Source organism: Castor canadensis, chromosome 8 (assembly GCF_047511655.1).
Source record: "Castor canadensis chromosome 8, mCasCan1.hap1v2, whole genome shotgun sequence".
Taxonomy (NCBI): Eukaryota; Metazoa; Chordata; class Mammalia; order Rodentia; family Castoridae; genus Castor; species Castor canadensis.
Window position 1 is genome coordinate 49361455 of NC_133393.1, and position 27123 is coordinate 49388577.

At 44.5% G+C, this 27123-nt stretch overlaps 1 protein-coding gene and 1 pseudogene across 3 annotated transcripts in view; one reads left to right on the plus strand and one right to left on the minus strand.

Moving 5' to 3' along the window:
• Window positions 1-873: 873 nt before the first annotated feature.
• LOC109698850 (activity-dependent neuroprotector homeobox protein 2-like) lies at window positions 874-17783 on the minus strand (annotated as a pseudogene).
• A 1871-nt stretch (window positions 17784-19654) lies between these two features.
• Bphl (biphenyl hydrolase like) overlaps window positions 19655-27123 on the plus strand; it is a 32642-nt gene continuing 25173 nt past the window's right edge. For all 3 annotated transcript variants that reach the window (XM_074082978.1, XM_020183387.2, XM_074082979.1), the window contains exons 1-2: window positions 19655-19799; window positions 24866-24969. In XM_074082978.1, coding sequence (XP_073939079.1) covers window positions 19693-19799; window positions 24866-24969 — 211 coding nt within the window. In that variant the 5' untranslated portion in view covers window positions 19655-19692. The remainder of the gene's footprint in view (window positions 19800-24865; window positions 24970-27123) is intronic.

Sequence of the window (27123 nt, forward strand, 5' to 3'; positions counted from 1 at the left end):
AAACACAGACAGTGGGTGGGTTTAAACCAGAGGCATCAAAAAACAAAACAAAACAAAACTACTGCTAAGGAAAACATTTCCTTGGTCAGATGAGCAGGATTAAACATGCTTAACTGGAGCCCGTTCCTGTGCATACAATTATCAAGTTTTTAAATGGGGATTTTGAACTTCTACACAAATAACTGACTTGCAAGAGGCAGTCTCTGGGAGATTCACTACAAAATTGTCTAAATGTTTTTAAAAAGTTAGCATGAAACTATATGGGCACATAAGAAATGTCAGAGGAAACTGAAGTGGAGATCTCTTAGTTCAGTCAAAAAGATGTCCTGAAGGGGGTTGGGGGTGGCAGCCATGTCAGGGGCTCTGCCACTTGCTCCCTGGGGTCTCCATGTTCTGCAGGAGAGAAGCTCTTGTGGGTGAATTCTGGGAAGGACATCAGTCATTTGCCGGGCACTTTGGCCACATACCTGAGCAGGATGTGAGAGCAACAAGGTTCATAGATTAGGGTTTTTGTCAGTCTGCACCACCCTTTGCGTCCACTGAGGCTCCCCAGGGCTCAGATGCAATGACCAGAATCCTTTCCGAGAGTGTTGGCTTGTGGTGCGAGGGTTGGAGGAGTCCTTGAGATGGGACCATGATTTGTAGGGTGCCTGGTGCACAGCAGGTGATCTGTGAATGTCCACTGGGGACAAAAAGCTCGCACAGATTGTCTCCTTACAGGTGCTTTTATTTGGTATCACCACCCCTCCAGCTGACTCTCCTGGCAGAGTTCTGCACACCCAAGTGGGAAAAACAAACTCATTCCAGTCTTGCCTCCAGCTGTCGAAGGCTCAAATACACCAGAAGCTCATGAAAGGAAGGGCATTGTTTGGGTCATCGCTTTCCACAAGAGCTGTCACAGTATAGGTCTTTGGGGTTAGCAAACACCTGCTCACACAGTGCAGATTTATGTCGTGTGCAGTGCAGCATCTCACTCCTGTGGACAGGAGGCTTCCAGCGTGGGGGACATCTGGGCCAGGTAAGTGGTGTGGGACTGTCCTGTGTGCTGGAGGATGCGGAGGGTGCTCTGGTCTCTACTGACCCACATTTCACATGTCCCCTGGCTGTGGGGCAAAACCACCCAGTTGGGAAGAGCTGCACAGTAGGTTCCAATGACTACTCAGGACTTGTCTACGGGGACAGGACTGACCAAGGCGTAGGCGACCATCCTGCAATGACCTCAAGCCATTTATGAGTCTTTAAAAGAGTTCCATTGCCGATAGCACTTGGCCCAAGAGCTCCATTTCCAAGACGCCTTTGCCCAAAAGGTGTCTGACTGTCCAAGTTTACTTACTATTTCCCTCAGGTCAGCCCCTCCTGCCCTGATCACCATACATCTACACAGATCCTACAGCAGGAGAGAACTGGACAAGTAACTAACAACGCACTTAGCTGTCCTGGTGAAAAGGGTTCTGCACTGCCAGATTTGGCAGTAACTGTTAGCCAACAACCTACTTCAGTGATAACTCACAAGGAACTCAGAAGTGCGTTTCCCGACAACGACTACCTGGAGGTAGGTAGTGTCAGGTGGCACAGCTCAGCAAGGACAAAACAAAACAGATGTGGCCTCCACATCTTTATCTGGACAGTGTGAAGCACTGTGTGGGGCAGACACAGATCTGCCCCCAGCCCAGGAATTGCTCACTGCCCAGGATGTGGGAGTGCTGGTGGCAGTTAACTGGGAGCTCTTTGGGTGGCTTGACCTGGGCATGGCTTTTGGAGGCCCCTGTGCCCAACAGCCACATGCAGTGGGGTGCCTTGAGCAACTATGAGATCACAGAGGACTAAGACCCCACCCGGCCCTAGGACTTCTCAGCTGGAGTGGCCAAGCTCCAGGCGGAGTGAACCATCTGCCCAGGAAGGTCTATCAGGCTGTGGTGAGAGGAGGCAGGGGGTCTTAAAACTTGCCACAGGGACATCTGGGCAGATGCCCTCAAACTTTGAACCTCACACTCCAACCTTGTTTGCCATAGAAATGGCCCACATAGAATGTCATGGCTGGAAGACAGCGTGGATGTTCTCTTACTACAAGATGACAACATTCCCGGGGCCTCCATCTCCTCCCCTAAAGGATTGGGAGGAACAGTCAGACAGTGCTGGTGGGACTTTGGACGACTCAAGGGCTGGAATTCTTGGGACACCTGTTCCAGGACCTGACTGTAGTTCTGGACAGGGCAGCCACTGACTTGGGAGCACTCCCAAGACACCAATTTAACCCCCTAGCTGGTTCCCCAGGCAATAGGTCACCTCGCTCCCAGGAGCTCTGGGAAAGAGAAAGTAGCCCCTGCTAAGCAGAAACAGAGGTCAGGACAGAAGCCACTGGATGGTGGAGCCAGAGGTCTCTGACCACGGAGAGAGTGGGACAAGATGCCATGTGGAGCTGTGAGGAGCACACAGGGGTCCTAGTGCAGCCCTTGGGGCCTAAAGCAAAGCCAACTGTCCTCAGTGAAGAACTGACTGGGTTCTGCTGGAGACAGAGTATATAGCCAGGGGACATCAAGTGACTACACATTGGAAACTCTACAGTGAGTTGAGTTATCAGACCCACAGTTGGGCAACTAGTAAGGTAAGCAGCAGATGTGGACATCCCAAGGGGTTCAGGAGCCAGGACCCCATCATCTGCTGAACAAGTAGCCTGTGTCACCCAAATCTGTGGTCATATAGAGGGGCTTCCTGTGACTGAATCTGAGTGGTCAGTGTGTGGGTGTCAACTTCGCTACTTCCCTGGAGCCTCACCCGGACAGTGACTATAAAAGAAGCAGAAAGGAAAACGCCCCAACCAAATGGAGGCTGCCATCCATCTGGAAAAGAAGCAGCAGGTCAAAGTTAGAAGAGTACTAGCAGACGGCAGTGGTGGCCTGGATGGATGGCCAGGAGCCTGGAAGATTGGGGACGAGGAGATCTGGGGTGGTGGTGTGTGGATGGACAGAGGGATGGATGATGAGACAGAGTGCAGTCCGCTGTATCTTCTCACATCTGCCACGGAACACCCACCAGGGACAGGATACCCAACAACTACGTGAGACCCCTGACATTGGCCAGTCTTGACTGTTGGCCACCCCTGTCCTGGCACAACTGACACATGAGCCAAGTGGCATGGCTTGAGGGATGGAGCCCTACAGCATGGACTCCGACCTATCAAGGGTGACTTAGCTACTGTTCCCTGAATGTCCAGTCTGCTGAAGGGAGACAATCAAGGCTGATCTGCTTGCATGGCTCATTCCCCAGGTGCAGGAGGAACGAGGACCTTGGGGGCCTCTGACTGAGTCTGCCATGGCGCCTGCAGAAGCTAAGGCCTGGTGGTATGGGGTTCCTGAGGCAGAGTGCCAGTGCAGAGGCTCACTCCTGAGGATAGGCACCTCCTTCCATTCATGGTACCTATAAGGCACCAAAGACTTTTCTACTGTCATGTCCCCTCTCCCCCAGGAAGGATGCAAGGCCTGGGACATGGGTAAAGCAGAGTCTCTTGATTTGTACAATGGCGGCCACTCTGGTCTGATCAGTACATAGTGATGGGGTCTCAGGCCCCTTAGGACAAGCTCCACCACCAGAGCAGCCATGGAGGCCCACAGATGGGAGGGCACATCCAGCAGAGAAGAGAGGGGCACCGATACCAGATGGAGCTGCAGTGTGTTCTACTTGAGCCTTCTTCCTCCACATTTCAGTTTTTAAAAAAATTAAAAATTTTAAGAATGAGACTAGACTTGTGGAAAAATCACAAAAAGTGTACCAAAGAGAGTTCCCATTAACTCTTCCCCATCTCCCTAGGTTAACATGCCATATACCATTATATATATTATGAAATTATCACTGATACCACATTATTCAGTAGATCACAAACCCTGAACCAATCTTGCCATTTCCCCACTCTGCCCTCCTCTGACACAGTATCCCAGCCAGGGTCCCATCACACCCTGATCTCCTCCATCCTTGGTGCTCCTGAGGGGCACTGCTCGGCACTTGCAGACTGCCCCCCTCCCTAGTTGGAGCTGGTCTGAGGCTTCCTGGTGACTAGACTGAGGGTTGCTCTCTGGCAGGAGTCCCATGAGCGATGGAGGCTATGACCATCTCAGTGTACCTCATCAGGGGACACTAAGGTCAACAAACCTTACTTCTGCACCCTGCCCGCTCAGTGAGGCTGTGCCAGCTAGCTTTCTCACTGCAGTTACTCTGGCCCTCTGCCCGCACTGAGGAGGTGGATACCCTTCTTCTTCTTCATCACAGTCTTACTCATCTTAACATTCTCTGGTGGCTTCGCCTGGAACTGTTCACAGACCCAGTGCTGTGTCACACACAGAACAGCCCCAGCACTGCTGGGTAAATTCAAGCCAGCTCTTGAAAACCCTTTGCACAAGGTGAGCAGGAATTTATGCCAGGCACCTAGGTGATCAAGGACTTTGCCACTAGCACCTTTATTCTATTCAGGACTGGTAGCTGAACACCAGACCCCAAGTCCAGGGTTCAGACACCCCGGTTCTGCCTACCTGATTGCGTCTGCCATCTTAGTGCTTTCTCGCTTCCTGTCGTCCGTGAGCCGCCGTATGAAATAAATGAAGTCCAGGCCGCAGCAGAAGACGCTGCCCACAGCGCTGAGCAGCACCAGCTTGCTGTCATCGGCGGCAGCTGTGTTCAGGGCGCTCTGGACTTCTTTCATCACCTAGAAGTCACCACAAGGTCAGGGGTAGACATCTTTCTGTGACCAGCCAGTTGAGACCTACAGGAAACTCACTCCAGCCTTGTGGGGCTTGCTTCACCCACTGGACTGTGAATAATTGCACAGTACTTCTTTTCTGGAACCAGAGATCAGGGTGCTGGGGACACAGTGTGAGTACAACCACCTGGCATTCTGAACAGAGGATTGTTACAGAGGCCTGTGAATCTACATCACCTGAGTGTTCTGCGACCATCACGGCTCTCGGTGGCTAGCCAAGCTCCTTACTTATCCCCTGGGTTTTCTACAGTGTGGACAGCAGGTAGCACATTCACCCAGCTCAGCAACTGAGTTCAGTTTCATTTTATTTACTGATCAGTTTATAAAAACCTGCCTACCTCACATGGGACAGAGACCTGCAGTGCACTAGCAGAAGCCCAGCGGCCTGGGAGGACAAATGCAGAAGGGCACGGAATCATCAAATCCGTGGAGACCTGGGAAACGAGCAGCGAGGGGTCTGCAGTCTGCAGCTGTACGAGGAGCAGCCCTGAGTGCTTGCTGTGTGACCCTGGCCAACACAGGCTTTCTGTGTTTGGTTTTTACTCATGGAAACAACTAGCCCAGCTGTGCACAGTGGAAAAAAGCAATGCAGAACTTAAAGCTTTGGCAAGGTGCAGTCCAAGTCCAAACGCTCCTGGCTCTGGAGCCTGCGTGGAATTGGCTCCCAGGCCTCTGAGCACCAATCTCCCTGGTCTCTGTGAGCCGCCTTACCAGGAATTATCGACACTGAGCATGCGCACAAAGCCCTGTCACTGAGCTACGAGTGCTGAAGACTGCCCACAAGGATGCTGCGGAACCCTAGGAGAGGCTGGGACCAGGACATCTTTATCACGTGTGACCCAGGAGCCATTAAGAGTCCGATGAGAGCTAAAGAAAAGCCGTGCACACACACACTTCCCACATTTCTAGACAATCATAAGGTGCTTGGGTTGGGGCTCAAAAAAAAAAAAAAGTTAGCAGGACCCAAGAAAGAGGTAGGAATGGAAACAGGGTGGGAGGTGGATAGGAAGGGGATAATTTGATTTGCTAATAATTTTCACAAGTCCAAAAATGTACCATGGAACAAGGAAACAAATCTCTTTTGCTGTTTTGAAAACTTTTTATTTATTTACTTGATTTTGGAAATAAGGTCTTGCTATGCTGATTTCCCAGGTTGGCCACAAACTCATAGGCTTAAGTGGTCCTCCTACCTCAGCCTGCCAAGTAGCTAGGACTACAGGCATGTGCCACCACACCTAGCCTTCTGCTATTTTTGCATTGTGGTTAAGCTATTGATGCTGTAGTTTAGCTGTGTTACAGGGTAAGTATGGTTTGAGGGGTGAACTTGGAAATCTAACATTTAAATTTTTCCTGTTGACCAACAACCAACATATACATAGATTTTTAGGAATCATTTGTTTTTAAACTGTTTTCTCAGTGTTAAGAAAAACTAAAAATTGACCACTAAAATAGAAATGCAATTGTTTATACTAACATTGGAATTGATATAACTAGAATACTGTAAGAGTGACCTGAGAACTACAAAGACCTAAAGTGTCTGACACCAGATAAATAGACAATGGCTTACTTCAACATAGTTTTAGATTCATGCCTGTGGCATGGATTTCTACATGTTTGTAATCATGTAGAACTTACTTGCTTGTATTTTTTTTCCTCTAACATTATTTCGCATGCACAGTTTCCTGACATAATTCATGTATTTAATGTAAGTAACCACATCATACCATATGAATATGCCATGAAACATTTGTCTGTCTTTTGTTCATTCATTCGCACATTCTAGGCACTGTTCTAGGGACTGAGAATACAACTCTAGGTGATAATGGTAGTGCTATTACAAAATATCTGAGATAATCAAATTATAAAGAGAAAAGGTATATTTTGGCTTATAGCTTTAGAACTTTTGATTCATGGTTGGTTGGCTCCATTGCTTTCAGTTCTGGTGACAATGGCAGGGAGCACAAGACATAACAAAACCACTCACTTCATGGCCAGGACATACAAAAGAAAGGAAGAGGAAAGCCAGGGTCCCAATATTCCCTTCATGGGCCAATGACCTTACTTTCTTCTACTAGGCCCCACCTCCTAAAGGTGTTCCACACCCTCCAATAGTGCCAGAGGCTGAGGAGTAAGCCTTCAACACACAATTGCCTCTTTCCTGCCTTCTTGTGGGTTCTAAAACATGTTTTAGAATTCTGCTTTGATTCATTCTGTAATGTTTTTGAGTTTCTCTTTGGTTTTAAATATGGATATTCTAGGTATTACATTATCTGTACATAGTTTATCATGGTCTACTGATGGTTCATTTTACCAGTTTGGGAGACGTATAGAAACCCTCTCTTTACCCTCTCCTGTATATAATCTTAAACATTTCCTCTTCATAATTTAGAACACATCAGACAATGTTACTTTTGTTTCAATTATCATAGTTGAGGAAACTCAAGAGGAGAAGGAAATCCTATTGCATTTGTCACGGTTTTGATTACTGTGTGGTATCTTTTTCTGACACAACTTTTTTCCACTTCTGGTACCAAATGTGTCCCCAACTTGATGTGCCCAAAATTCATTTCAATTCTGATACTAACTACACAGGCTATCATCAAACTCCACAGGTTTAAGGGCTTAGTCATATATGACTGTCCTCATTTTCAGATACCAGCTGCAAATGCAGGCTGGCCCAGCCAACTACAAATTAAAGTGTCCCATGCCCTCCCCCTACCCACTGAGATTTGGTTATGCATAAGAAAGACTTACAGAACTAAGAAAAATATTTCATTTGGATTTACCCATTTATTATAGTTCATTAAACTCAGAAACAGCAAAATGGAAGAGATGCCTAAAGCAAAGTACAGGGGAGGAGTGTTGACCCTCCTGACCCTCTTGAGGCACACCTCCCTCTAGTGCTTCTGGTTTTCACCAACCCAGAACTCTCCTAGCCCCACCATTTATGGGTTCTTATGGAAGTTTCATTATATTAGCACAATGGACTAAATCACATTAGTGATTGAATGTAATTTTGGTCCCTCTCTCCTTCCTAGTGAAAGGTTGTCAAAGGTTCTGCCTTTCTAATCATGGCTCAGTTTTTCTGGTGACCATCTCCTATTCTGAAGCTGTCTACTTTCCCAGCCCAAAACGTATCTTCACGTCCACATGAACGTGAGGTGGAGGTGCCTCATGTCCACTGGACAGCAGTGAATGTCTCAGCTTTCCACGAGGCTTCCTCGACACTTCCCCAGTGGGGAGGGGAAGTGAGTATCTTATTACTGCCATGTGGTATACAAATACAAGCAACCCTTTGGCCTACTAAGCCTGGGAGTGGAGGAGCTCATTTCCAGCTGTCAGGTAGGAAGGTCTTGGCTTCCTGTTTGGTGATTTCTGACATCACCCTGCTGGCTTGTTTCAACACCTTTCACAAGGTTGGAAGTCCAGGTTGTCCACTGGCCTGTGCTGGTGAGGATGCATTTCTTCCTATGGTGTTTGGCTGGAATACAATGGGCACTGACCAAAGGTTTCTATGTTGGTAGGTTGCCCCTTGCTTGGTCCTTTGCCTATAAAGAACAGGCTTTTGTTGTTGTCTGTGCTTGCTGATGTTTTTGACTTGCTAGCTTTTCAGCTCCAACTCTGAGATATATGAGGTAAACAGAAAGTCATGATCCTGCGTTTGCTCAGACCCTGAAGTTCCAGCTGGTCTGCCTTCCTTTTTCCTCCTTCCCAGGGATCGATGTATTTGACTGTTGTCCTTAGCAGGAGAAATAAGCAAAGCATGTTTATTCCATCTTCCTGGAACCGGAAGTTTCCTTTTCCTTTCAAGGCTGCCTGCTATAACCTTTACACTTATCCTTAACCTTAGTATCCACTCTCATAAATTTGATGCCCGAGGGACAGAAATTTGGAGTCCACTCATCCATGTTCTCTTGAATATGACTAGGCCTTGGTGCGGGCAGCCAGAGCAAGTGTACGCTGTTAGATTGGGCCCTCGGTATCCAGTTCTCTAACCTTGTTCTGTCTTCCTGGTGCTGGCCTAAGTCAGGGTCGGTGATTTGGAGTTGCAAACGTTATTTTACTGCTCTGCCCACAGATTCAGGGAAGTAATTCTAAGATATCAGGTTGAAAATATGTTAATTTTATTTTAGAAAATAAGAAATTTTATTTTATTTTCTTCATACACATATTGAAGAAAAATGTAGGTCTTTGTTTGTAAGAAAGAATGTAGAAGAGGATGTGGAGACTTTGAAGGTAGGTAATACAGCAGCTGCTCAAAATATCAACATATCAAAACAAATATCATGAATCACAAAAACCAAAGCAGTGTAATTTGCTTCTGAGATTTGGAGTAAACTAGCTTGGTGAACACAGAAAACAAAATGAGCAATTACACACATATATTATGATATTGGTAAACTGAACTGACTCCTTCATCAGAATGCATGAAATGAGAAAATACATATAGCAATGGATAAACAAAACACAAGATCATTAAAAAGTATTATATTAATGTTATTTTGAGGAAGTCTTAAAAAAACAGAAAAATGGAAACTCGCCTAGCCTGTCTGAGGCCTTAAGTTCAATCCCTGGTAGTGCAAAATAAATCAATAAATCAATGAACCAATCAAAAAGCTAGCAGAATTATACCTTTGGAGACATACAACAGAACAAAATGATAACCTAAAACATAATGCTGAGGAAGTACTGTGAGCACATAGGCACTGTTGGGGACGGTCATTTGGGAGCCTCATTTATGCTGAATAGAAATGATGGCTCCTCCTGTACTTCCTTTCTGCTGACTGACTGATGCAGGCACATCTAAAGCTGAAGCAGGAAGTTTGGTGTCCAGAGTCAGAGAGGTATGTCAAAACCCCATCACTAGCTGACCAATAAAGAGAACCAGAAAGCATGCACAAGCACACGTGCGTGCACACACACACACACACCCCGACACACAGAGGAATCAACCTACCCCACAACTTTCTCAGCATCATATGCCCCAAATCATGGAGACTTCAAAAAACAAAAATTTATTTCAAAGAAAGATTTCAAAATCAAAGATAAAAATAAAAATCAAGCAGGCAAGAATTGCCAGACTTTAAGGGACACCTACACCAGAGGAAGCAAGAAACAAAGAGACAAGATAGACATTAAAGCAAAAAAGCATCACCTCAAACAGTGAGGAATATTTATGATTAAAAGTTCATTTTACCAGAATGTTTTAAATATGGACATACCCCTATTAACATGGTCTTAAAATATATAAAGCAACAAATCAACAGAGCTCAAAACCTCGAGATATTAGTACACATCTCTCTTTAATCGATAGAGAACAGACCAAAAACATTTGCACGGATAGAGAGGAACTGGAGAGCGTGTTTAACACGCTGACTGATGGAAACAGTACACTGTAGCAAGTGACTACCCAACACCTGCCTTTAAACACATTTCAAAAACAGGCAGAACAAATTGGGTACCAGTGATGCATGCCTGTAATCCTAGCTTCTTGGTAGGCTGATATGGGGAGAATCATGGTTTGAGGCCAGCTTAGGCAAAAAAAAAAAAAAAAAAAAAAATTTGCCAGATCCCATCTCAAGTTGGGTGTGATGGTGCACATCTGTCTTTCCAGTTACTGTGGGAAATTTAAAGTAGGAGGATCGAGACTCTATCTCCAAAAACAACCCGTGCAAAGAGGGCTGGAAGTATAACTAAAACAGTAGAACACTTGCCCAACAAGCCTGAAGCCCTGAGTTCAAACCCCAGTATTGCACCCCCAAAACAAAAAACAAATAAATAAATGAAAAACGACACAGAACACTTTCAAAATTAACTATGTATAAGCAGATTTAAAGGATTATAATATAAAGAATGGTCTCTTTTCTAGTTTTGAAATTAAAAGGTAACAAACATACTTTTCAATACCCTTTGGGTCAAAACAGAAGTCAAAATGGAATTTAAAAAGTATTTTTAATAGAAGCCTAACAAAAACACTACAGATTAAAAATTATAAGGTGTACTTTGTTAAGGAATACTTATTAGTACAGCCTTGTGTGTGTGTGTGTGTATTAAAAGAAAGTCTAGAAATTAGCCTAAAATTAATTAGCCAAACATTTATCTGAAGACAGTAACAAAATAGACATAACAAAAATAGAAAGAAGTAAGTTATAAGGAAAAGAACATAGATTAGTAACACAGAAAATAAAACATAGAACATAAAGCTAGTGGTGGTTCTTTTAAAAGGCTAGTGAAATTGAGTAAGTAAGCCTGGTCAAGAAAACAGAAGGCTGGGGTGTGGCTCAAATGGTAGGGCACCTGCCTAGCAAGCATGAGGCCTGAGTTCAAACCCCAAGTACTGCCAAAAAAAAAAAAAAAAAAAAAGAAAGGAAAAAATATGGAGACAAGTGTGAAATAATGAATAAGGAGGCGTCACTATCAGTCTTGCAGATATCAAGTAGTAGGTAAAAATACTAGGAACAACTTTTTGCTAACTATCATAAGATTTAGACAAAATGGACAAATTTCTAGGAGAAAAAGTATTTTTAAAAAACTGACTCAAATAGAGATAGACCTGAATATTCCTAGAACCATTAAAAGATATTAAATCAGTGATCAAGCAAATCTTCCCACAGAGAAAAACCTCATAATCAAATTGCTTAATCATGATTTCTACCAAATATTGAATGAAGAAATTATCTCAGTCTTATAAAGATTTGTCCAAGAATTGGAAGAGGGAGAACTCTCCCAAATCTATTTTATGCTAGCATCACCTTGATTCCTAAACCTGAAAAACAAGCTGTAAGAAAATAACATTACAGGCAATCTCAAATAACAGCAAAGATGAAAAAATCCAAAATAAAACACAATCTGAATCTATCAATGAAAAAAAAAAGTTGGGTTTATTTTAAGAATGCAAAATCAGTTTAACTGTTGGAAAACTTTCATAATAACTCATCCCATTATTTTATTAAAGGAGAAAAAATTGTATCTTTTCAATAGATGCAGAAAATCAATTGATAAAATATATTTTTTCATTGTTAAAAATACTAGCAACCTGGAAAAGAAATTCCTTATCCAATAAGGTACCTTGAAACAACCAGAGCAGATATATTTCTAAACAAAATGCTAACTGCTTTTCTTTGAGAATAACATGCAGGACAAGGAAGCTTATACCACCATGTCTGGTCAGAATGGTTCTGGAGGCCCTAGCTTTTATTGAGAGCAAGAGAAAGAAGAAACAAAGCTGCCATTATTCACAGGTGATGGGATATGTACACAGGAAATTCAAAAGAATCTTCTTGAATCAGTAATAGTGTATGATTTAGTTACAAATCAATATATGAAAAATAAATTGTATCTGTCTGTCCTACCAAAAATCATAAGAAAGGGAGCTTTTTAAAAAAGATGCCATTTAAAGTAGCCTAAAAATCAGTTAGTAGTAATAAATCTCACAAAAGATAGGAGCAACTCAAAGTATAAACCTTCACTGAGAGACATGAAGTAAGAGCTAATGAAGAAATGTACCATTTGCTTTGTGATTTGGTAGTCATGATATCATAAAGATGTCAGTTCTTCTCAAATTGTTCTATAGAATCACTGCAGTCCCACCCAGAGTTCCACTTAGTTAGGTTGAGAGGGGGTGTGGAGAGTGCATGTGGGAAGCAGAACTTGCCATTTCCGTATGAAAAGGCAAAGAGGAGGCAGGAACAAGATGCTCTTGAAGGAGACCTGACTCGTGGTAGGGAAGGGCTGGCCTTGCCTTATTGGATTCTTTTTTTTTTTTTTTTTCAGTATTGAGGCTTGAACTCAGGGCCTCATGGTTGCTAGGCAAGTACCCTACCACTTGAGCCATGCCCCCTTTTTTGTTTTTGTTATTTTTGAGATAGGGCCTCTTTTTATGCCTGGGCTTGCCTGGACCATGATCTTCCTATTTGTGATGCCCTGATTAGCTGAGGTGACAGATGTGTTCCACCATGCCTAGCCATTGGTTGAGATGGGGTCTCGGAAACTTTTTGCCTGGTCTGGACTCAAACCATGATCCTCCCAATCTCCATCTCCTGAGTAGCTAGAATTACAGGCTTGAGCCACGGAGCCTGACCCATTATGAGATTCTTATCAGAAACTATTATAAAGCTATATAAAGAAGATCAGTAAAGATTTTTCCTTAGGATTGACACATATATAAAAACCCTAATTTTGATAGAGATTGGTGTACAGTGAAGAAATAATGGTCTTTTCAACAGGTGGTATACTGTGGTAAAAAGTGAGACTGGACTCCTACCTTCCACCATACCAAAAAAATCAACTCTGGGTACATAACTGATATAAACATGAAAGACAAAATTATAAAGGTATTAGAAAATATCGTAGGAGAACTTCTTCATGTCTTTAAGGGTAAGTAATCTTCAACAAGATACAAAAGCATTAACTTTAAGGGTAAAAATTGGAAAATTCTTTAGGGAACTTCTATTCATCAAAAGAAACCATTAAGAAAGTGGAAAGATAGCCACAGAATAGAGAAAATGGGCTGGGTGTGTCCCAAGTGATAGCGCACTTGCCTAGCAAGTGGGAGGCCTTGGGTTCAGTCCCCAGGACCACAAAAAAAGGAAAGAAAAAAAAGCTGTAACACATGTACCTGACAAAGGATTTTTGTTTTGTTTTGGTTTTGTTCTGACAGCCCTGGGGTTTGAAATTAAGGCTTCATGCTGCTAGGCAGGTGCTCTACCACTTGAGCCATTCTGTCAGCTCTGACAAGGGATTTGAATGCGGATACTTTAGAGAAACCTTACAACTCAAAAAGACAGGCAGTCTCTTAAAACATGGACAAAATATTTGGACAAATATTTCACCAAGGAGAATATTCAAATAGCCAATAAATAGGCCAAAAAATTGTTCAATGTTTCTAATAATGGGGAAATACAAATTAAAATCATAATGAGGTGATGTTAGATGTCTGGATTGTCAAGCATGGTAAAATTTTCTCAAGAGCATGAAAGAAATCTAAAGTGCTGAAACGTGTTTGTGGATGGAAAGAAAGACGTGCTACACTAAAGCCGTGAGTGCTGCCCGGTCTCCTAAGTGGAGTGCAATCCTAATTAAAATTCCAGCTGGTGGAATGGCTCAAGCATTAAGAGCACCTGCCTAGCAGGTGTGAGCCCCTGCGTTCAAACCCCAGTGCTGCCAAAAACAAAAAACAAAACAATAAAATTCCAATCAGGTTCTTTTTCTTTCTTTTTTTTTTTTTTTTAGTGGTACTGGGGTTTGAACTCAGGGCCCCCCACCTGCTAGGCAGGCACTCTACCACTTGAGCTACTGCACAATCCTACTTTTGTGTTGGGTTTTCTCGAGATAGGCTCTCTAGAATTATTTGCCTGGGCTGGCTTTGAACCACGATCCCTCTTGATCTCTACCTCCTGAGTAACTAGGATTACAGGTGTTAGCCACTGGTACCTGGCCCAATCAGATTCTTTATGGAATTCAACAAGGTCATTGTTAAATTTGTGTGAAAAAAACGAAATGTAAAAAGATAGCCGAGGATGAAAGAGTTTAAAACAAGGCAGTATTTGAGCAAGGATTGTCAAGTAGATTAACAGAAGAGAATTTGGGTTCACTCCCATGCCAAAAAAGGAAAGAAGAAGAGGAAGAAGGAGGAGGAGGAGGGAAGTTTGGAGAAAGAGAGGAGAAGAGTCTTGCAAGTTGGTTTCTTCAGAAGCAGCAGATGAGTTGGAGGCTGAGGCCCAGGAAAGCAGTAGGAAGCAGGAAAAAGCAGAAGTCAGAGGGAATAGTCAAGCCCAACAAAGAGCTTGAGAAAACTGGGAGTGTCTAGCAGATGCCCCTCAGACTTGTCCCTGTCCATCTGAAATGGCCAGGGCTTCCACCCTGCCTCTCTCAGTCGGGTGCAGGTGGCCTGGGAGGGAGCACCTTAAGCATGGCATCTCCCAACAGCTGAGCAGCTGAAAGGGCTGAGGCTGGGACTCCTTCCTGACTCTGCTCCTGCCTGGGCAGCAAATCCTCTCCTTGGAGGGGAATCTGTTGTCTGCAGAGTCCCAAATCAGATCCAGGAATATTTCTTTAGACACAAAAGTCACAAGATACAAAGAAAAAGGCTGTGTTTGACTTCTTGGAAATGAAAAGGAACTTGAAAAGGAGAAATTTTTCTCAATAAATAAGGATTAACATCCAGAATATATAATGAAAGCATACAAATTTGAAACAAAACATAAAACACAAAAGGGAGGGGGAAGGCAAAGAAATTAGACAAGGAATGTAAAGAAGAAATGCAGTACAACCAGTCAGCAAACTTGGGAAAATATACTTGGCCTCACTAACAGAGAAAAATCAAAATGAGCTGATTATAATTTCTCATCCGTTAGACTGACATTTTTGAAAGACTGGTAATAACAGACGTTGACACAAGGCAGAATCATGCATCTCATGCAGTTCTGGCGAGAGTATAAACTGAGGACACTGGTGGAAGGTGAGCTGCCCACCACCATGGAAAACACCTGACTTAGGCTGCAGTTCTACTCTTAGTTATCCATCCTCACACACATGCTCAAAGATGGAGCTTCAGAAGTTGTTTGCACTTGAGTTGGTAAGAGTGAAAAGCTGAAGTGTCCAGCTGAAGTGTCCAGCTAAAGTATGACTCATCTAAACTACACAGTACTGTACAGCCACTCTCAAAGAGAAGTAGAAGCTCGTGTGTAGTGACTCCGAAAGATCTTTGATACTTGTTGTTAGTGAAAAACTAAGTCACAAAGTGATACTTACAGTACACTGTGATCCTTTTGATGTGATATGTATCTGTATACCTCCAGAATATGGAATATGTATTTCCAGAATAGGCTGCAGGCCCCGCTCTGATAAGGATCACCTCTGAATGGGACAGGGAGGTTTGGAGGGAATGACATACTCTGTGTAGCTTTGTATTTTTTACTTTTTCAGAAGGACTTTTCTTCCAGTTCATGCCATAACCTTCAATTGTGCTAATTATTCAATTTCCTGGGGTTTTATTTGAGAAGAAAATTCAAAGAATGTGAAATAAACCAACTTTCTTATTTTGTACAGTAAAATTCTAAGTTCTGCTCAGAGTTCTTAGATGATAATCATAGTTCTCAAAATTATAGCATCTGTTGAGTTCAGTATCAGATACTCTATGAGTCACATAATAATTATGTGCAATTCCATTATTTCAAGTTATAAATTAACTGAGGACTTCTTAGAAGGAGAAGAACATATAGGGTGAGAAAATCATCAAACTTTCCTGGTAGCTGTTGCAAAGAACTGCTTGTAACTGTGACTACTGTATAAATTATTGATTAACTTAAAAAAAATTCGATACTGACACTACTAGAAAAACAAGGTGTGCATGGACTAACAAAAGACTTAGTTTACATGACTGAGAATAAGTGTTACAAATGGAACTGCAGTAAATCTGCTTGCTTCCTTACCAGGATCTTTCTGACTACCAGGAACTCTTGCAGAGCATTGGCAGCTTCCAGAGCACTAGAGGGCCTCCAAAGTCAGCTGGAAACCAAAGCCTAGGACCCTAGACTTTTTCACAGGTTTTGTGGTACAATCTGTGCTTAATATTTAAGTTCAAATACATCAAAGACTAGAAATACAAAGAACTTGTGGGTATTATTGGTGTCATGCAAACACACCTTCTTTTTCCAAAAAAGCAAGCCACATCAATTTTCTACACCCTTAAGAATGAAGACAATATCCCATTTCTTTAACCTTTAAGAAACAGTTTTGTTTTGTTTTGTTTTGTTTTTCCCTTATATTAATGGCCTTTGTATTTTCTAGGATCCATGCTAAGACCTGGAGCAAGTCATCACTGGCTACCAGTCCCTGTGTCTTGCTTTCATTTCTTTGTCTCTTCAAAGGCAAGTGATTGTCCCTTTCTCTGGACCTGGCGTCCTATCAGCATTTAGGAGGAGTGAGGGCTCCTCCCCATCTCTCTAGTGTAAATGCCCCCAAATGGCCCTCCTGCAGCTTTCTCTAGGAAAGGTGGAATCAAGAATCACTTCCTGCTGACTAGCAGTAGATCACTGCTCTCAATAAAACCCACTGGACTTGCAGGACTTGGACTTGGGAGCTCTTCTACCACACAGCAAATGGATCACAATGGCTGCCAGAGTCGTGTTGCCAGTGTAGACCACACAGCAGTGCATGCACTCGAAGACCAGAGGCCTGAGCATCGTGTGGACTGTGGGCCTGACGTGTGGTACCTTTCGTTCAGGTGCAGCTCTTGGGTGTCAGCTGTTACCAATGTGCCCAAACAGAAGGAGCCAGTCAGCTTCTGTTTGCTGGGGATCTTGGGAGCAACTTGGGGCTGAGACCTCATCTTATCACCAAGGACTTGGAGTGTATCCCAGTGAGGACAGCCAGGGGAACCTCTGGCTCCCTAAGCTTCTCCCTTGGCAGTATAGTGATAAAGCGAGATGGAGGAACAACAGGTTGCTGTTAGCATCTGGGTCCAGCTGGAAATTTCTCTTACTATCATCCACAGACAGTCTCTTCTGCTGTGCTGCAAGAGATCCCGGACACCCTGGAAAGTTCACAAAGAGGCACCCAAGTCATGCATGAGCAAGTAGTGTATCAGCTCCTCCTTCAAGACCAAGCACTGCAGGAAAGGCAGCACAGGGTCTTCTCCCTCATCCACTTCAGAAATGGTGCCCACACCACCAGCTTTTCAGGTGCAAGTTTCCTGCTGGACATGGACTCACTCTGCTTGTGAGCCATTTCCATGGGAACCTGGTAGATACTGGAAGAGCTCATTGTAAACCTGGCAGGTTTTCCACTGCTTGACTTGAATACCTGATTCTCATTCGCTGCAGGAAAAGTGGCTCCAACAAATAGACCCTGGGCAGCACTCGCCAGCACCCTGCAGGGAGGGCAGGCTGGGCAGGCAGCTGGCCATCTGCATACAGGTGCCAGAGGGTGGGAACTGGTCAGGCACCTGGGGCAGAGCAATAGTCTGGAGGCCTCTGCCTGTGGCATGGGCAGAGTGACAGACATGGGACCAATGTGTAGGTGTAGGTGGAGATCCCAGTCATCCTGCTGGGATAAACTGCTTGAGATTAGGGCCAGATGTGAGGAGCTTTAGCGAAGTTCCAGCTCAGACTGGCTCACAGGCAGGATGCTGGTGCCACAGGCTGAGCTGCAGCATTGCCAGGGGCAACCAGTGCTCCTGCAGGAGGAACTCTGACACAACAGCCTGATAGAGCTAAAGTAGGGCTGCAAAGGAGGTTTCTCCACTTGGGCTCCATTGGTATCTCGAGTCGGATATTCCTTGCTGTGGGGGCCGAGCTGTGCTCGTAGGACATTTGGAAGCTCCCTGGCCTCTAGTGTCATTTCCTTCTCCTCCCACCCTCAGACAAAAATGTCTCTGCACATTGCCACGCAATTCCTCGAAAGGGCACTGTTGCCAGCAGGGAGGAGTTCTGTATGTAACAGGCCAGCCTCAGTTTAGCTGCCACACAGCCTTTGTGCACGCAGTCGATGACAAACTGTAGCGGGGAGGTGTCCAGACTTTGCTGGAGGAGTCTGGGTATTTTTAAACGGGTTCCTGTACCCCCATTCTAACACATCCTAAATTCTCTGAGATCCCAGAGAGGCTGAATAATCAATGTTAGAGACACATTGGAAGGTGTTGTTAATGGATTTTTTAAAATAAAGGTTTATACTTCAGATACAGGCCATTGAAATGATGTGTGCATTTGCATAAATGAGGCAGCCTGCCTGCCTCTGCCGCTCAGGTTGGCATGTTCTGCGCAAACCCCCTTCACTCTTCTGCTGCTGGCAGAAGAGGGGAAGCTGGTGATGAAAAGAGGCTCCCAGACTGCGCCTTGGCTCCTGGGGATGAGAGGCCTCAGCATTGCTGTCCCTCCAACGAGGCTCAGAACCTTTCATTCACCCCCACTCTAAGCACCGCCCAAAAAGAGCCAGATTTTCCACTGAGGAGTTTCCATACAGAGCCAGAGCCCCACTACTAGCCTTGGGCAGAAACCGAGTAAGCAGGGAGACTCAGACTGGAACGTGCGAGAGCAGATGGTCCCCACCTGGTTCTAAGCACAGATTTTCCTCTTGCTGTGGCCATAGTCTTTGCCTTTAGTCTGTCGTGAAGTCAGGACTTCAGGAATAAGAAAAGGAGCTCTTCTCACAGAAGGTTTTAAACAATACTTTGAAGTACATCTTAGTGTGTTATTTATAAAGAAAGGTTTTTCTGATTATAGTACTAGTGTAAATAAAAGTAGTTTAAATGTCCAAGATTCTGGAAGCAGCTGATTACAAAGAAACCAAAGGGCTGACAGTGAGATCTGTAATTTGTGATAGTCCAAGACAATATCGTGAAATTAAGCAGTGCAAATGCTACTCTTCAGCTGTGTGGCCCAAGCATTGATTCACACTTTGATGGCTTTATTGGGAGGCGGTGGGAGATGGGGTCTGGTTGGAGGAAGTAGGTCACTGGGGGATGCCTTTTGTGAACTTCATTTTTTTTTTTTTTGGTGGTGCTATGGTTCGCATCACTGGAATGACAGGTGTGTACTAACAGTGTACAAGAATTCCAATTTTTCCACAACCTGGCCAACACTAACTTCTGGGATTTTTTATAGTAACTATCCTAAGGGGTACAAATGAATGATACAGAAAAATGCAAATGTACTCCATTTCACTTTTAGCAGGATGGGGGTGGGTGGATAACATCGTCACAGTTCCTTCTAAGATGCTGTCTGAGGAGGGCAGGATGGCAAGACAGCCTCACTTTCCCATGCCTTTGGTCACCTTGGCAATTGCTAGCAAGGCAAGGAAGGCCGGGGACTGAGCACAGCGTTGGAGGGGGCCGAGGGCGTGGCGTGACTTCCGGGGGGCGGGGCTAGATTTCGGGTGAGGCGGGGCTTCGAGGTGACCCTGGGGTCAGCGCATGCGCGTTCCTGGCGGCGAGACCTGGGACGATGGCGGCTGTGGTGTGCTGTCGCGGTGCGCGGCCACTGCGGGTACTCTTCTCGCCCCTGAAGCCCGGAATCCACGTGACCCGGGCTCGGCCGGCGGCCGCCTTCGGGTAATGGCACCCCCCGATCGGGGAGCCCCTGCGTCGCGCGCTCGGGGATGACGGGAGGGGCGTCGGCCCAGATGGGCGGTGGGCGCGGGTGCGCCTGGCCGGGGTTGTGTGACCCTGGAACCTAAGAGCCCTAGGGCCGTCGTTCAGCCTCGTCAGTGCGGACGAAAGCGACCCAGGGATAAACTTGCCCTTAATCTCGGACGCGCTCCTGACTCGCTGTTCTGCGGGGCGCTTTGTCCAGACTGCACACCAGAGGGGCGCGAGGCCGTAATCTACCCTGCCTCCCGTCCGTATCAGAAGTCAGCCCGAGAATGTCCTGTTAGCTCTGGAGTCCCGTTTTAAGTGGCTAGTTCCAAGTCTCGTGGCCATTGTAACAGTAATGCACGAGAGAATCGCCCTGGGGACCTGTGGATCCCGCTTTAAGCGGCGGGATCCCAGATCCCTGTGCTTTTATAATATTAATGTGTGAGAGCATCACCTGTGAAAACTCAAAATCCCGAGCCTGATGGCTCTCACTTAGCTCGTGGATATGTCCAGAAATCTGCATTTTTCTCTTCTCCCTTCCCCTCCTCCCCCACTTCAGATAAAACAACAGCAGCAACAAAAAACTAGATTCATCTTTGACCTGCTGTGTCGTGGTCCTAAGAGTTTTGGGGCAGAAAATGTGGATAGAGCAGCCTGAAGTTTGCAGTTATTCATTCTTTACATAACATGCCTACACATACTTATACACATTCACACACAAACACAATGCGTGTATGCAGCTAACTGTGGATGGGTCATTTCCATTAATGACCAGGGAAAAAACTGAAATGCTAGATAGCTACCTGGCGTTTAGAACTTGAGCTAATGAAGAAATGTCTAACCTAAGTTGGAAGAACACGAGAGGACTGATGCGACCAGCTTTTTAAATTTTCATAATGTGATTGACCAGCTTTTGCGTTTTGTAATTGGTTTGGGGTTCTTTCATTACTTTTGTTAGGAGATTTTTCAGGACTTTGATGCAGGTGGGAAAACATATCAGTGGCTGCAGTTACATAAGTCAGCAGTGAAAAATGGGTATTTTATCCAGTGTTCTGTTGGCAGGAAGGGATTGTACCCATGTGGCACTCTCATCGGCTATTTATTGGTTGCAGGAAGGCGGTACTCACTTAGCTGCACTATAGACCATTCTTCCTAGAACCTCTTGGAGAAACAGGTTTCTCTGGATTTTGTACTGGCATGTTATAAATACACTTGGAAATGGATGTGCCATGTAATCTGAAAACAAGCAGTGCTGTTGGTTAATCTTGAAATGAGGTGACAGTAGGTAAAAGCAGCCCTGAAAAAAATCTTTGCTTCAGCACAGCCAGTGTCCAACCTATGACCAAATTGTGTGGTAAAACTTCTAAGTCTGCAGTTTAGAACTTTGACCCTTTTATTGTTTCATAATCTCAAAGGTGATTTTTTTTCCTGTGTCAGGTCAAAAAAAGTTTTTCCCGCTGAAGTATGGTATATGGAGTTACAATATTAATAATTTACAGAATCTAACAGTTTGTCTGAAAATTTTTTCTGAGTGCAATCCCGAGATACCCTGTCAGAGAATCAGATCCCATCCTTCTCCCCATGCCTGCCACCATGTCCTATCTGTCAGTCAGACTGAATGGCACCCCATTTCCTGAGCCCCTTTGGGGACTCTGTTCAGCCGTGAGATTAGAGAGAAAGCTTGGCCTCTGGAGTTCTATTTGAATTATTATCTGTACTAATGCTACTTCCTAGCTGTGTGAATGTGGACAAGTTATTTAACATTTCTGAGCCTCCTGTCTTGCAGAGTTTGAGGATTTGAAACCATGAATGAAAGGCCTAAAACATAATAAATTTAAGTAATTAGCAGGTGTGAAATAGTGGATATATAAGTAAGAGTATAATATATTCAAGAAATAAAAATAAGCTGGGTGCTGGTGGCTTACACCTATAGTCCTAGCTACTTGGGAGGCTGAGATCAGGAGGGTTGCAGTTCGAGACCAGCCAGGGCAAATAGTTCTCTCCAAAATAACCAGAGCAAAATGGGCTGGAGGTGTGGCTCAAGTCATAGAGCACCTGTTTTGCAAGCCTGAAGTGGAGTTCAAACCCCAGTCCTGCCAAAATAAAATAAAATAGATAAAAATAAGTCATCAAAACTCATACAAATTCAAGCCTTGGGGCTAGCTAGCACAGTATTAGAGTTAATGCTTACTTTATAAAAAATAGCTGAGCATAAACTTGAGGACTTTCAAAGCAACAGTGTGTCTTGTTCAGTAGCCCCATTTTTATCAGTAAGCGAAGTGTGAGGCTGACTTCAGGTGCTCCTCTTGGCACGGCAGACTACCTGATCTTTGGTCTTCACTTCCTCCATGGTAACATTAGATCAAACCTAATGTGCACCTCAGTGAAAGTAATGGCATGGAAAGGTCTCAGCAGACAGAGTGCTGACAGCTAGCGACAAACACTGGATTTAGTTTAATTATTTTCCCCAAGTTGTGATGTCCTTGCCTCCCTCCGCCCCCACATAGTCTTTCCCTCTTTAAGGGGAGCAGCTCCGCACCCCCAGGACCCTTGTGGTGTTCCTTGCCTGCTTCCAGAAGGAAGCACGTTAGGTCATGGCAGCTCTGGTCTGCAGGGCCTACCCACAATTAAGTCCAAGCCTGAGTGCTGCTCTAAGACACCTCATTAAGCTGGAGCAAAAGCTCTTTGCTCATTTGGGCTCTTGTATTTCTGTGGAAATAAATCATCTTTTAGAAACACTGTTATTTTTCAAATTAACCTTTCCCTTATGTTTGAAATTGATTTGCTTTTGTTCATAAATGGTCCTCTATCCCCGCCCCCTGCAGATTCCCACTCACACCCCACCCCCTGCAGATTCATGAAAGGTATGGCAGCCTCCATTAACCCCAAGGGATGGTGCAGGTCCCTTTGGTGGGACAGCTGCAGTATGAGATGACAAAGAACTGTGGAGTTTTCTTTCCCCTTAGCCAAGTTTCACTGTTTGCCAATCCTGGCTCACTGCCATCATACCTGCCCTGTTGAGCATGGGCCTTTGGTCATGACAGATTATCTGACAGAAATGCTCTCCCCTGATCTTTTGTCAGATGTTCACCACAAAAATTACTTTTCCTTCCCTCTCAGATACATATGCAACCCTGACATCATCTTTTTTTGTCTCTCCTCTGAAGCCACCCTCCAGGTCCTCTGCCTTTGAAAACCCTTCCCCAACACAAGTTCCCATTAAGCCCAACTCTAGACACCCAATTTTGTCCCTATCCTCCTTTTAGGCAGTCAAGTGAATATGGGATGGTGAGAATTGAAAAAGGACATTTGGAAGGGGAAATCAAATAGGTACAGTGAGTGCAGAGGGAAGTTAGGTTCTTCACAGAAGAGACTTGGAAATGGACATGGAAGCCACAGGAAAGAAGCCTGCTAGCAGTGCCCAGGGAGATGTAGACTTGCAGAGAGCTCTGGCAGCAGCGCCTGGTTCCAAAAGCAGAGGGCTTTGTGCATTGAGTTCAGGGGTGAGTTTCCCATCACGTGTTAGGTCCAGAGTGTGAGATGACTTTTACCAGCATGCACTTGGTCTGCAGGAACAGAAGCCCCTGCCAGGTCTCTAGCGCACGAGGAGTAATGAAGGGAATCGGTGGTACTGGGCGCCTTGCTGCTCTTGTGAGCCTTGTCTGTGCCAGTGGGCACCTTCATCCCATCCAGGCTTCAAGCTCTTTCCCTCAGTCATAACTCAGCCCCTCCCCCGCCCCGAGGGTTTGCAGAGCAAATCCTCTGTCCTTCCTGCTAAGAGTAGAGCGAAGCAGGTGCACCAATCAATGGAGCGTGCTGAAATGAGTCTTTATTCCTAGAATCTTTATTTGCATAATGGCTTTACTATTGCTCCTCTAGGACTATTTCTGTAGATAATAAGCTTATATTATTTCAGGCCTTCTTACTTGCCAATTCCATGTTAGTTTCCCAGAAGTCCTGTGTTAAGATTCGATGTACTGATATTCAGCACAATTTTTTCCCTGTGCTCTTTACTTGAAGTTGGCAAATCAGATGAAACTGACAGAGGAACAGGACCTTGTTTTTTCAAAAGTACTGCCTCTCAATTATCATTTAGACCAAGGACAGAGGTAGTCATGTGTTTCCTACTAGCATCTGTCCTGGCATGCCACCGTGACTGTGTCCTGATGGATCACTGTCCTCTGTCTGGCAGATAAGTAGGGAGGCTGTTGGAGCCCCGGTGCAGGCCATATTGGTGCATCTCCTTGGACAGTCTCTTCTGGAGCTTCCAAATGAGCAGCTAGGAGAGAACACCTGCATAGCACACACACCCCTCAGACAGGATAAACACTGGCAATAGCACTGTCCTTGTGCTGGGCCAAGCAGTGTCCTGTAGATTCTGGATGGCGAGAGGCTCTTGAGAGGGGGGCCTTATGGACGTGACTCCTTACCAGTCCACACAGGAATATATCTGCCTATTAACCAGCAAGGCCGTGTCAGTGCAGTGGGTGTTCCTGCTAGAGTCCTCTGCAGCTGACCAGGTGACTCAAGAAACCGTGCACCTAAAGAACAGCCTGAGATCAGGTCCTTCCCTCAGGACCAGGGTCCTACCGAGGTTCAGGCTCATCCTTGGGGTATCACCAAGGCTGCTGAAGGTCCTTGTAGCTGCTCTAGATCTTCTGGGTGCAGAGAAATGGCTCCAGGCTCTCACAGTGTTGGCTCTCACATTTCATTGCACATGGGTACTGTTAACTTCCCACTCCCAGGGCCCTGGGCCTATAATGGATGACTACTGACTTCAGCAAGTATCTCAGTGCTTTTGACGGGTGAGCCCCGGGCTGGGTGCCTCCGATTCAAACAGGAAGACACAGTTCACCGTTGCAGTCTGTTGCAAAAGATGCAACATGTCACTGTGCAGGATCAGAAGGCTGAGGTATAAATCACAACAATGTGGAAGCTTGAGGGGCACTGGAGCTGGCTTGCATGTAAGGGCAGTCTGCCATGTTCAACTTGTAAGTTTGGCATGCTAAGTGAGTTTCTTTCAGGATTGTTTTTTCTTCCAGCACAGCGGTAACCTCTGGCAAAGTGGCTGTAAATGGTGTCCACCTGCATTATCAGCTGACCGGAGATGGCAGTCACGCAGTCCTGCTGCTTCCTGGGATGCTAGGTCTGAATGTTTTTAATGGAATGTGTTTTCATGCTCATATTCTCTCTTATGCAGTCACAATACCAGATGCCAAGTATTGATTATTTATCTTAGTGCTTTGCTGAAATATTTTAAGGGATATTTGCTACAATCACACTTGAATGATTTAGAAAAGTAGACCACTTTTTGTGTGTACTTTTTATTCCACTAAGTACCCAGTTTTTTTCCCCTGTGAGTACATTGCATATCACCCAGTTTCCTATAATTTAGGAGGGTGATGGGGTCAAGGAAAGGGGTGTGGGAAGAAGGGGAAGATGAGAGACAAAGGAAAGTTAATGACCAGCCATCCCAGTTTGGGACTTTGAGTGTTAACATGGTCGCTTGAAATAAGAGGTTAAAAAAAAAAAAGCTTAAAGTCCTTTTTTTGAAACAAGATCTCTCTATGTAGAGAGATGTACTGGCCTCACACTTGTGACCTCAGCTTCCTGAGTGCTGGGATTACAGAAGTGTACTACCATACTCAGTGGTGTAAAGTCTTTCTGAAAATCAAATTAGCATATTACCCTTTCTCAATGTGTAGGGCATAGTAAAGCCCACTAGATCTCAACCTTTTTTTACAGAACAATGGATCAGATGTAGAAAGTCCAGGGGGAAAAGCCCTGGACATCTAAACCTTAGTTTAAGGAGTTTAGGATTGTTGCTTTTTAAAATTATTATTTAGCTAAATAATCCCAGTCCATACCTACTTCCTTGTGACTTGCTTCTTTGTTCTAAAAGTAAAGTGCTAACTTTTTCAGTTAATTGGTAGTTCTACTTGAGCAGGTGTCAGCTGATGCAGCAGCAGTGAGGCGTCTTTGTCTGGATGGCATTTGTTACCCCTTTTTCCTGAAGCTATTGTAATGGAGGAGTACAGTTACTTTAGTAGGCAGTGTCCCAACTGAAGTCATCTGTGAGAACAATTTAGAAAGTTAGATTTTCATGATTTTAGTATTGTAATCACTAGCCATGTATAAAACGTTTATCAATTTGAATTTTGTTATGTTACCAATTTAAATTTAAATTTTGTTATGTTAGCATGATTCAGAAATTTAAAAAAATGTAAAAGTGAGTCTCCTATCCTGTTCTCCAGTACCCAGTTTCCCTCCCTGTTAGGCCACTCAGGTATCACATACTAGTAACTAATGTATTCCTTAAACACTTGTGTAAGGTTTTAGTATTCTTGGCTTTGATTTTTCAAGTCCAATGTATACAGAAAACAAATGTCTTGTTGTTTGGGAAGTTGGCCCTTCAGTCTGTTCTTTTTCTCCATCTCTCTACCTCTTGCCACTCTTTCAGAGTAGTTCCTTACACAAGTCCCTCTGGCTTGGGGACACAAGAAAAACTCGTGTGTGAGAGCAGTAGATACAGGCTGGAAATCCATTGATTTTTTTTGGGTGGGGGGAGGGAGGTATCCTGAATGATTCACCTGATTTTTGAGAGAGGAGTACCTTCCAAGGAGGACCTTGATAATGTTAGGTGATCCCATACCACTGGAAAGACCCTTTCTAGTATAGCGAGTCTACCAGACATAGTGTTTAGTGTCCATTCATGGCCTGAGCTCTGAGTCCTCAGAAATCAAGTTGACTTACAGGTAAATGCTGACCTGTTACTGGACTGAGCTCTTGGAGAGTGGCCTCCCATGCTGTCCTGTGGATATAAGTGTACCACAGATCTAGTGACCGTGTGGCCTGCTGGGGACTGCCAGTCAAGGCCACCATAGATTCAAGAATATAGTTTTTCTTGTTAGTGTGGCTTTTTATACTGTTTTGATGAAAAAAAACCCCTAATTTTATTTATTCCACCCCCTCCCAACTTTACTGCTTTACTTATTTTCTGTTTTTTTTTAAATTATAATTACAAAATCCAGTCTTCAGGACTATTCATATTAGCTTAGTAAAAAGCCATCTGAGATTTTAGAATTCTACTTGGAATAACTTATACCAAACCTAATAACTTGTATACGTATGTTATTGGGTTTTGTTTCATTTGTTGGTAATTTCTTTAATAAGAAGAAAAATAACTCAGAAATGTATCTGTAGGTGTCTTCCTCTCTCCCTCCCTCCCTTCCTTCCTTCATTCTTTTGTACTGGGTTTTGAACTCAAGACTTTATGCTTGCTAGGCAGGCTCTTTCCTGC